This window comes from Phyllobates terribilis, unplaced genomic scaffold (genome assembly GCF_046119375.1).
Source record: "Phyllobates terribilis strain yellow unplaced genomic scaffold, ASM4611937v1 Scaffold_98__1_contigs__length_5973952, whole genome shotgun sequence".
Lineage (NCBI taxonomy): Eukaryota > Metazoa > Chordata > Amphibia > Anura > Dendrobatidae > Phyllobates > Phyllobates terribilis.
The window spans coordinates 4046436-4058735 of record NW_027362858.1 but is presented as its reverse complement, the minus strand read 5'-3'; the positions used below and the strand labels follow the sequence as shown (position 1 = coordinate 4058735).

The 12300-nt window shown below is 40.9% G+C and overlaps 2 protein-coding genes across 2 annotated transcripts in view; both read left to right on the top strand.

Annotated features, from left to right (window-relative positions):
• The window catches only part of LOC141198608 (uncharacterized), a 540563-nt gene that overhangs the window by 19991 nt on the left and 508272 nt on the right, over positions 1 to 12300 (top strand). The gene's annotated exons all lie outside the window — the stretch shown is intronic.
• LOC141198622 (uncharacterized) lies at positions 3541 to 6097 on the top strand. Its single transcript, XM_073663060.1, has one exon. It carries the CDS (start codon positions 3850 to 3852, stop codon positions 5401 to 5403), a length of 1554 nt encoding a protein of 517 aa, XP_073519161.1. The 5' UTR covers positions 3541 to 3849; the 3' UTR covers positions 5404 to 6097.

Sequence of the window (12300 nt, the reverse complement as noted above, 5' to 3'; positions counted from 1 at the left end):
ATGGCCTAGACCTATTGGTTTGAAACCAATACAGAGATTTTTGGGTTTCGCCAATTATTACAGGAAATTCATTAAGAATTTTTCTATAATTGTTAAGCCGCTGACCGATCTCACCAGGAAAGGTGCGAATACGGTCCAGTGGACTACTGAGGCCATTGAAGCTTTTGTGTATCTCAACGAGAGGTTCAGTTCTGCCCCTATCCTTATGCAGCCTGATGAGACCAAGCCTTTTTTGGTCGAGGTGGAGGCTTCTTCGGTGGGGCTCGGTGCAGTTTTGTCGCAGGAGAACAAGGATGGAGTACATCCCTGTGCTTTTTTTTTGAAAAAAATTTCAGAGACCGAACTTAATTACGATGTTGGTAATCAGGAATTGCTGGCTATTAAACTCGCGTTTGAACATTGGTGTCATTTCTTGGAAGGTGCTAGATTTCCTATTCAGGTTTTCACAGATCATAAGAATTTGATCTATCTGGATGCTGCCAAACGCTTGAATGCCCGTCAAGCTAGGTGGGCACTTTTTTTTTCTCGGTTTAATTTTTCTGTTACCTATATCCCTGGTACTAAGAATGTTAAAGGTGATGCTTTTCTCCCATGGTTGGTACCGAGGAGGAGGAGAGCATTTTACAGGAAGGAGTTGTGGTAGCAGCATTGGACTCCGTTTTGGAAGATGGGATTCTGAAAGCCCAAGAGGATGCCCTATCTAACACTCCTCATGGGAGGTTGTTTGTGCCTAGAACCTTTAGGAGAGAGTTGTTTGTGGAGTATTATGAGTCTCGGTTGGCAGGTCATCCAGGAATTTCTGAGACTAAGAGACTTATCAGTCGCAGGTTTTGGTGGCCTGGGTGGCAGAAGGAAGTCATCAAGTGGGTACGTCAATGTACGGTGTGTGCTGGGTCAAAGGCTTCACATACCCCTGCTGCGGGGTTGCTTTGCCCTCTGGTGGTTCCTAGTGCGCCTTGGACGCATCTGGCAATGGATTTTATTACTGACCTTCCTGTGTCCGATGGTTTCACTGTCATCTGGGTTGTCGTGGACCGTTTTAGCAAGATGTGTCATTTGGTTCCATTCATTAAGCTACCCTGCGCTAAGACACTCGCTAAGGCGTTTGTTAAGGAAATTGTCAGGCTCCATGGCGTTCCCACTGACATTGTTTCTGATAGGGGACCTCAGTTTGTGGCTCGCTTTTGGTGTGCTTTTTGTGACAGGTTGGGAGTCCATTTGTCATTTTCGTCTGGTTATCATCCTGAGTCTAATGGACAGACTGAAAGAAAGAACCAGGATGTTGAACAGTTTTTGCGTTGTTTTATGGCGGACAATCAAGAGGGGTGGTCTGAGTTTCTGCCACTCTCAGAATTTGCTCTTAACAACCATACATCCTCCTCTGCTGGGTGTTCTCCTTTTTTTTGTTGTACTGGGAGACATCCGTCTTTTGGTTCGTTCTCCAAATTGGGGTCGGCGGTGCCGGAGGAGGAGAATTTTTCCGGTGATTTGGAGAGAGTTTGGACTAATGTACGTTGTAACCTTCAAGAGGCTAACAAAAAGTCCAAGAAGTATTTTAACAGGAAACGTAAAGAGGTTTTGTTTACTGTGGGTGACATGGTTTGGTTGTCCTCAAAGAATCTGCGGTTGAGGATTCCCTCTAAAAAATTGGGTCCGAAGTTTGTGGGGCCATTTAAGGTGCTTCAGGTGGTTAACCAGTCTGCTGTTAGGTTGGAGGTTCCCACCTCCTGGAAGATTAATCCTGTGTTTCATGTTTCCTTGTTGAAAAAGGCTGATGTATCGGATAGGGAGGCCACTGTCAGAGTTCCTCCGGTGGTGGAAGACGGCGAATATGAAATTTCTCGTATCCTGAATTCCAGAGGGCATAGAGGGAGATTGCAGTATCTCGTCGCTTGGAAAGGTTTCGGTCCTGAGAATAACTCCTGGGTAAAGGCAGATGATGTCTCTGCACCTAGACTTGTCAGAGCTTTCCACAGGAGATTTCCGGATAGGCCTGGAGGATCTGGAGGATCCTCATAAAAGAGGGGGGTACTGTTAGAACCCTCCTGTTTGTTTTTGTTTCTATCTTGTGTTTTGCGGTCACGTGACCATCTTCCTATATATTCCAGCTCCACCCTTCTGGCTTTGCTGGACTTCAGTGTTGTTTTTACTGTCTCTCTAGCCAGGTGCTTTTGTGCCTATCTATCTCTAGTTTGTTTGGTCCTCTGGGACCTCTAGTACTTTTGTCAGTTTATCTTTTGCTCTGCAACAACTTCTGTTAGGAGGTGTCCCATTTTTGTCCCAGTCCTTAGTTCTTTTAGGGACCCCTCCCTTTCTCTATAGGTCTCCGTTCAGACTAGCCGAGGACGAAGGCGGGTCTGTTCTCAAGGAACAGATTGCCCGCTACAACGTAAGGACTCAGCTTAGTCTTAATGTAGGGACAGCTCTCCCCTTCTTTCCCTAGTTTATGTTGCAGATCTTAACATTTATTGTCCGCTTTGTGGTTCAATAAACTATTACCACACTGTTTTACCTGCACCCTGTGTTGTCTGAGTAGTATTACGCCCACGGAAGACCCGGTGTCTTCACAATGTTAAATATGGTTTGGGCACACTGCAAGGCTCAGAAGCGAAGGGAAGATTTGACTTTGGGAGAGCGGATTTTGCTGGATTGGTTTATGGATGAGTAGAAGTTTTTATTGGTATCATTTTTGCCTACATAATAATTTTTGATGGCTTCTTATTCCATATTTTGGAGGCAGAATGAAAAAACAGTTGAACACCACGTTATACTGGTTCATCCTATGAGGTTTTCTATTATACTGTGACTGTCATTCTATCAATAACTTGCCATTTCTACAGACACTTTAAGTAGAAATGTTCAAAAATTACATTTCAAGGATATTTTATTCAAAAATAATTGTTTCTTATTGTTAAACAAAGTAGCACTCTGTAATGCTAAGTATGTAAATATGAAGTATGAAATATGACTAGCATTACTGCTGTAGAAAATAGAAATAAATGAGAAATTGTAGCACATAAATTGGCCAATTCATGTGTACCTGACAGCTGCGGTAAGGTGTTTCTTGATGTCAGGACCCTACCAATGTGAATACCTCTCTAAGGGACATCCGTCTGCTTATGTGTGGGAAAGTAAGATTTTCTACAGCAGTAATGCTATTCATATTTCATATGTCATATTTACATACTTAGCGTTACAGAGTGCTACTTTGTTTGTTAATTGTATATGGAGGTAGCTTCTCCTAGTAAGCACCTGTTCACACCTATTTCTTGTATTGGAAGTGCCGTTAGAAACAGAAAAAAATATGTTTAAGCTTTGACAGAGCACTCCACCTCTATGCCGCAGGTGGTTTTAATTGCAGTAGGATCTTGCTTTCCCACACATAAGCAGACGGATGTCCCTTAGAGAGGTATTCACATTGGTAGGATCCTGACATCGAGAAACGCCTTACCGCGCCTGTCAGGTACACATGAATTGGCCAATTTATGCGCTAAGATTTCTCATTTATTTTTATTTTCTACAGCAGTAATGCTACTCATATTTCATACTTCATATTTACATACTTAGCGTTACAAAGTTCTACTTTGTTTGTTAATTGTATATGGAGGTATCTTCTCCTAGTAAGCAACTGTTCACACCTATTTCTTGTATTGGAAGTGCCGTCAGTTTTTTCTGTTTCTATGTTTTTTATTCTTGGCAGATGACTGTACCAGGAGATCAGAGGGACAGCTGACATCTTCAATTTTTAAATCAGATGATCTTCAGATTCCACGGGATACAATTGAAGTGAATGCCATTACTCCAGATATACCATCATCCCTTCACAGCAAAGATCTATCATCTAATCCTATGAAACAGGTCCTGTCTTCTGATTCATTACCGACTACTAAGGAAAATCAAAATAAAAAAATAAGCATTACAAAACGTACTGCTCCTAACGCAAAGAAGTCATTTTCATGTTCAGAAAATAGGAATAGTTTTATCCTTGAAAAGTGTATTCTTAAGCATCAAAAATTACACACAGCTTACAACAGATTTTTTTGTTCCAAATGTGGGAGATGTTTTAACCAGAAATCAGACTTTGTCAAGCACCAGAGAATTCACACAGGGGAGAAGCCTTTTTCATGTTCAGAATGTGGGAAATGTTTTAACCAGAAAGTGCATCTTGATCGCCACCAGAGAACCCACACAGGGAAGAAGCCTTTTTCATGTTCAGAATGTGGGAAATGTTTTAACCGGAAATCAGACTTTGTCAGGCACCAGAGAATTCACACAGGGGAGAAGCCTTTTTCATGTTCAGAATGTGGGAAATGTTTTAACCAGAAATCAGACTTTGTCAGGCACCAGAGAATTCACACAGGGGAGAAGCCTTTTTCATGTTCAGAATGTGGGAAATGTTTTAACCAGAAATCAGACTTTGTCAGGCACCAGAGAATTCACACAGGGGAGAAGCCTTTTTCATGTTCAGAATGTGGGAAATGTTTTAACCAGAAATCAGACTTTGTCAAGCACCAGAGAAATCACACAGGGGAGAAGCCTTTTTCATGTTCAGAATGTGGGAAATGTTTTAACCAGAAATCAGACTTTGTCAAGCACCAGAGAAATCACACAGGGGAGAAGCCTTTTTCATGCTCAGAATGTGGGAAATGTTTTAACCAGAAATCAGACTTTGTCAAGCACCTGAGAATTCACACAGGGGAGAAGCCTTTTTCCTGTTCAGAATGTGGGAAATGTTTTAACCAGAAAGCACATCTTGAAAACCACCAGAGAACCCACACAGGGGAGAAGCCTTTTTCATGTTCAGAATGTGGGAAATGTTTTAACCAGAAATCAGATTTTGTCAAGCACCAGAGAATTCACACAGGAGAGAAACCTTTTTCATGTTCAGAATGCGGGAAATGTTTTAACCGGAAAGACTATCTTGATGGCCACCAGAGAATCCACACAGGGGAGAAGCCTTTTTCCTGCTCAGAATGTGGGAAATATTTTAACCATAGATGGATTTTTGTTGTACACCAAAGAACTCACACAGGGGAGAAACCTTTTTCATGTTCAGAATGTGGGAAATGTTTTAACCATAAATCAGATTTGAATAGGCACCAGAGAACCCACACAGGGAAGAAGCCTTTTTCCTGTTCAGAATGTGAAAAATGTTTTAGTTGGAAAGCACATCTTCATAACCACCAGAGAACTCACACAGGGGAGAAGCCTTTTTCATGTTCAGAATGTGGAAAATGTTTTACCCAGAAATCAGTTCTTGTTAGACACCAGAGAATTCACACAGGGGAGAAGCCATTTTCATGTTCAGAATGTGGGAAATGTTTTAACCAAAAATCAGATTTGATTAAGCACCAGGGAACCCACACAGGGGAGAAGCCTTTTTCCTGTTCTTTATATTTTTAATCCAAAAAATTTTCATTGAGCTTTTTTTCATTAGTTTTTTTGATAAAACACAGAAACCAGTACGTACAATAATAAAATAACATACCATAGGGATGACATACATGCATCTCTCCTATATATCCTTTCAGGTGGCCCATTACCGTCTGATAACTTTCAGTTACTATATCTTACAATTAACATTCCACATTCATGAAATCTCTTATATAGCCATAATATTGTAATAAACATTATAATCCTATACACATATAGGTGTGCTATATTACCCATACCACATGTTAAGGAATTCCAATGAAACATTAGACCTCGCCAATACCCCCATTACCACCCATAAATCAAATAGTCTCTCCAACAATAACCCTCTTGATGGCATTCTAGGTGTATCCAACCATAATCCGATAATATTATTTATCTTATTTTTGAGTTCACTCATTTCTGGAGGTGAGGGAGTAATCCATTTGGATGCTATATGTTTCCTAGCTTGAAATAAAATACGTGAAATCCCTATTGAAATTGGGTCAAATTCCATATCATCTTCTAATATACCTAATAGGCATTTTTTGGGTCTGGTTGAATATCTATTTTATATACCCTCTTTATAATAGACAAAAAACTCCTTTCCAGTATTTACCTAACTCCCGGCATTCCCATAGTGTATGTAATATTTGAGGTCTACCTATGATGTCAATTACAGGCCTCTCTCATCTTTTTAAATGGGAGAACTTGCACAATTCGTGGCTGATTATCGTATTTTTCGGACCATAAGACGCACTTTTTTCCCCCCAATATTTGGGAGGAAAATGGGGGGTGCGTCTTATGGTCCGAACCTTACCTGCGGTGGTGGTAAAGTGGGATCGCAGGGCCCTCCAGGAACGCGGCGGTGGCGTCGTCGTCAGCAGCAGCAGAGATGAGCGGCTGGGGCAAGCAACTGTGCCTGGCTGGTACTGGGGCTGGCGCCGGTGTCGGGCTGTGAGCGGTGTGCGGCCTGAGCAGATTTTTGATGTGCGTGGCCAACTTCCTAGAGCTGTGATCTACAGGAAAATGGCCACCGGAGCTACCGGTCCGCGCATGCGGCGGCTCGGGCGGCGATTTTCATGTAGATCACAGCTCTAGGAAGTTGGCCGCGCACACCGGAAACCTGCTCAGGCCGCACGCCGCTCACAGCCCGGCGCCAGCCCCAGTACCAGCCAGGCACAGTTGCTGGCTCCAGCCGCTCACCTCTACTGCCGCTGACGACGCCACCGCCGCTAATTCCACCGCGTTCCTGGAGGGCCCTACGATCCCACTTTACCACCACCGCAGGTAACGTTCGGACCATAAGACGCACCCCCCATTTTCCTCCCAAATATTGGGGGAAAAAAGTGCGTCTTATGGTCCGAAAAATACGGTAATCAGCCACGAATTGTGCAAGTTCTCCCACTTAAAAAGATGAGAGAGGCCTGTAATTGACATCATAGGTAGACCTCAAATATGAGAGACAAAATGAGGGAACAAATACTGAAAATCACATTGTCTGATTTGGAAAGAAATTTTTTTCAAATTTGGGTGGAAAATAAGTGTTTGGTCAATTACAAAAGTTCATCTCCATACTTTGTTATATATCCTTTGTTGGCAATGTCAGAGGTCAAACGTTTTCTGTAAGTCTTCACAATTTTGGCACACACTGTTGATAGTATGTTGGCCCATTCCTCCATGCAGATCTTCTCTAGAGCAGTGATGTTTTGTGGCTGTCGCTGGGCAACAAGGACTTTCAACTCCCTCCAAAGCTTTTTATAAGGTTTAGATCTGGAGACTGGCTAGGCCACTCCAGGACCTTGAAATGCTTCTTACGAAGCCACTCCTTCGTTGCCCTGGCGGTGTGCTTGGAATTATTGTCATGCTGAAAGACCCAGCCCCGTTTCATCTTCAATGCCCTTGCTAATGGAAGGAGGTTTGGACTCAAAATCTCACGATACATGGCCCCATTCATTCTTTCATGTACATGGCCCCAAAGCATGATGTTGCCACCCCCGTGCTCACAGTAGGTATGGTATTCTTTGGATGCAACTCAGCATTCTTTCTCCTCCAAATACGACAAGTTGTGTTTCTACCAAACAGTTCTACTTTGGTTACATCTGACTATATGACATTCTCCCAATACTCTTCTGAATCATCCAAATGTTCTCTAGCAAACTTCAAACGGGCCCGGACATGTAATGACTTAAGCAGGGGGACACGTCTGGCACTGCAGGATCTGAGTCCCTGGCAGCTTAGTGTGTTACTTATGGTAGCCTGTAAAAAAAAAAAAACAGGCAATGTGAACTGAGGTCTAAGATGGTAGACATGCAAGAAATAGGAGCATGTTCACACTAGCAAAAAAGAAACAAAACCTACAAAAGACAAAAGACAAAAATATATCTCATACCCTACCATCATTATATATAAATGTAAAGCAAAGTTGCATAATAAATATAGGGTACTTAGTGAACTATTTTTGATCAAAAAAAGTATACAAGCCGTCCCACCAGCGGCAAGGTGACCCTAAATTGGGACGGTACCTATACTGCCTATATTAAAAACCTTACTGTATATCAAAGTTGAAGTAATGCATATAAAAGGGTAGACAAATAGGACCGGGTCCCAACTCCAGACCACCCAGGCCAGTGGTAAGCTACATATATACCAGTCAGCTCAACAAAGGGGATGCCACACCCTTAAATTGCACAGAATGCAAACAAGACAAAAAACCAGGCAATGTGAACTGAGGTCTAAGATGGTAGACATGCAAGAAATAGGAGCATGTTCACACTAGCAAAAAAGAAACAAAACCTACAAAAGACAAAAGACAAAAATATATCTCATACCCTACCATCATTATATATAAATGTAAAGCAAAGTTGCATAATAAAAATAGGGTACTTAGTGAACTATTTTTGATCAAAAAAAGTATACAAGCCGTCCCACCAGCGGCAAGGTGACCCTAAATTGGGACGGTACCTATACTGCCTATATTAAAAACCTTACTGTATATCAAAGTTGAAGTAATGCATATAAAAGGGTAGACAAATAGGACCGGGTCCCAACTCCAGACCACCCAGGCCAGTGGTAAGCTACATATATACCAGTCAGCTCAACAAAGGGGATGCCACACCCTTAAATTGCACAGAATGCAAACAAGACAAAAAACCAGGCAATGTGAACTGAGGTCTAAGATGGTAGACATGCAAGAAATAGGAGCATGTTCACACTAGCAAAAAAGAAACAAAACCTACAAAAGACAAAAGACAAAAATATATCTCATACCCTACCATCATTATATATAAATGTAAAGCAAAGTTGCATAATAAATATAGGGTACTTAGTGAACTATTTTTGATCAAAAAAAGTATACAAGCCGTCCCACCAGCGGCAAGGTGACCCTAAATTGGGACGGTACCTATACTGCCTATATTAAAAACCTTACTGTATATCAAAGTTGAAGTAATGCATATAAAAGGGTAGACAAATAGGACCGGGTCCCAACTCCAGACCACCCAGGCCAGTGGTAAGCTACATATATACCAGTCAGCTCAACAAAGGGGATGCCACACCCTTAAATTGCACAGAATGCAAACAAGACAAAAAACCAGGCAATGTGAACTGAGGTCTAAGATGGTAGACATGCAAGAAATAGGAGCATGTTCACACTAGCAAAAAAGAAACAAAACCTACAAAAGACAAAAGACAAAAATATATCTCATACCCTACCATCATTATATATAAATGTAAAGCAAAGTTGCATAATAAATATAGGGTACTTAGTGAACTATTTTTGATCAAAAAAAGTATACAAGCCGTCCCACCAGCGGCAAGGTGACCCTAAATTGGGACGGTACCTATACTGCCTATATTAAAAACCTTACTGTATATCAAAGTTGAAGTAGTGCATATAAAAGGGTAGACAAATAGGACCGGGTCCCAACTCCAGACCACCCAGGCCAGTGGTAAGCTACATATATACCAGTCAGCTCAACAAAGGGGATGCCACACCCTTAAATTGCACAGAATGCAAACAAGACAAAAAACCAGGCAATGTGAACTGAGGTCTAAGATGGTAGACATGCAAGAAATAGGAGCATGTTCACACTAGCAAAAAAGAAACAAAACCTACAAAAGACAAAAGACAAAAATATATCTCATACCCTACCATCATTATATATAAATGTAAAGCAAAGTTGCATAATAAATATAGGGTACTTAGTGAACTATTTTTGATCAAAAAAAGTATACAAGCCGTCCCACCAGCGGCAAGGTGACCCTAAATTGGGACGGTACCTATACTGCCTATATTAAAAACCTTACTGTATATCAAAGTTGAAGTAATGCATATAAAAGGGTAGACAAATAGGACCGGGTCCCAACTCCAGACCACCCAGGCCAGTGGTAAGCTACATATATACCAGTCAGCTCAACAAAGGGGATGCCACACCCTTAAATTGCACAGAATGCAAACAAGACAAAAAACCAGGCAATGTGAACTGAGGTCTAAGATGGTAGACATGCAAGAAATAGGAGCATGTTCACACTAGCAAAAAAGAAACAAAACCTACAAAAGACAAAAGACAAAAATATATCTCATACCCTACCATCATTATATATAAATGTAAAGCAAAGTTGCATAATAAATATAGGGTACTTAGTGAACTATTTTTGATCAAAAAAAGTATACAAGCCGTCCCACCAGCGGCAAGGTGACCCTAAATTGGGACGGTACCTATACTGCCTATATTAAAAACCTTACTGTATATCAAAGTTGAAGTAATGCATATAAAAGGGTAGACAAATAGGACCGGGTCCCAACTCCAGACCACCCAGGCCAGTGGTAAGCTACATATATACCAGTCAGCTCAACAAAGGGGATGCCACACCCTTAAATTGCACAGAATGCAAACAAGACAAAAAACCAGGCAATGTGAACTGAGGTCTAAGATGGTAGACATGCAAGAAATAGGAGCATGTTCACACTAGCAAAAAAGAAACAAAACCTACAAAAGACAAAAGACAAAAATATATCTCATACCCTACCATCATTATATATAAATGTAAAGCAAAGTTGCATAATAAATATAGGGTACTTAGTGAACTATTTTTGATCAAAAAAAGTATACAAGCCGTCCCACCAGCGGCAAGGTGACCCTAAATTGGGACGGTACCTATACTGCCTATATTAAAAACCTTACTGTATATCAAAGTTGAAGTAATGCATATAAAAGGGTAGACAAATAGGACCGGGTCCCAACTCCAGACCACCCAGGCCAGTGGTAAGCTACATATATACCAGTCAGCTCAACAAAGGGGATGCCACACCCTTAAATTGCACAGAATGCAAACAAGACAAAAAACCAGGCAATGTGAACTGAGGTCTAAGATGGTAGACATGCAAGAAATAGGAGCATGTTCACACTAGCAAAAAAGAAACAAAACCTACAAAAGACAAAAGACAAAAATATATCTCATACCCTACCATCATTATATATAAATGTAAAGCAAAGTTGCATAATAAATATAGGGTACTTAGTGAACTATTTTTGATCAAAAAAAGTATACAAGCCGTCCCACCAGCGGCAAGGTGACCCTAAATTGGGACGGTACCTATACTGCCTATATTAAAAACCTTACTGTATATCAAAGTTGAAGTAATGCATATAAAAGGGTAGACAAATAGGACCGGGTCCCAACTCCAGACCACCCAGGCCAGTGGTAAGCTACATATATACCAGTCAGCTCAACAAAGGGGATGCCACACCCTTAAATTGCACAGAATGCAAACAAGACAAAAAACCAGGCAATGTGAACTGAGGTCTAAGATGGTAGACATGCAAGAAATAGGAGCATGTTCACACTAGCAAAAAAGAAACAAAACCTACAAAAGACAAAAGACAAAAATATATCTCATACCCTACCATCATTATATATAAATGTAAAGCAAAGTTGCATAATAAATATAGGGTACTTAGTGAACTATTTTTGATCAAAAAAAGTATACAAGCCGTCCCACCAGCGGCAAGGTGACCCTAAATTGGGACGGTACCTATACTGCCTATATTAAAAACCTTACTGTATATCAAAGTTGAAGTAATGCATATAAAAGGGTAGACAAATAGGACCGGGTCCCAACTCCAGACCACCCAGGCCAGTGGTAAGCTACATATATACCAGTCAGCTCAACAAAGGGGATGCCACACCCTTAAATTGCACAGAATGCAAACAAGACAAAAAACCAGGCAATGTGAACTGAGGTCTAAGATGGTAGACATGCAAGAAATAGGAGCATGTTCACACTAGCAAAAAAGAAACAAAACCTACAAAAGACAAAAGACAAAAATATATCTCATACCCTACCATCATTATATATAAATGTAAAGCAAAGTTGCATAATAAATATAGGGTACTTAGTGAACTATTTTTGATCAAAAAAAGTATACAAGCCGTCCCACCAGCGGCAAGGTGACCCTAAATTGGGACGGTACCTATATTGCCTATATTAAAAACCTTACTGTATATCAAAGTTGAAGTAATGCATATAAAAGGGTAGACAAATAGGACCGGGTCCCAACTCCAGACCACCCAGGCCAGTGGTAAGCTACATATATACCAGTCAGCTCAACAAAGGGGATGCCACACCCTTAAATTGCACAGAATGCAAACAAGACAAAAAACCAGGCAATGTGAACTGAGGTCTAAGATGGTAGACATGCAAGAAATAGGAGCATGTTCACACTAGCAAAAAAGAAACAAAACCTACAAAAGACAAAAGACAAAAATATATCTCATACCCTACCATCATTATATATAAATGTAAAGCAAAGTTGCATAATAAATATAGGGTACTTAGTGAACTATTTTTGATCAAAAAAAGTATACAAGCCGTCCCACCAGCGG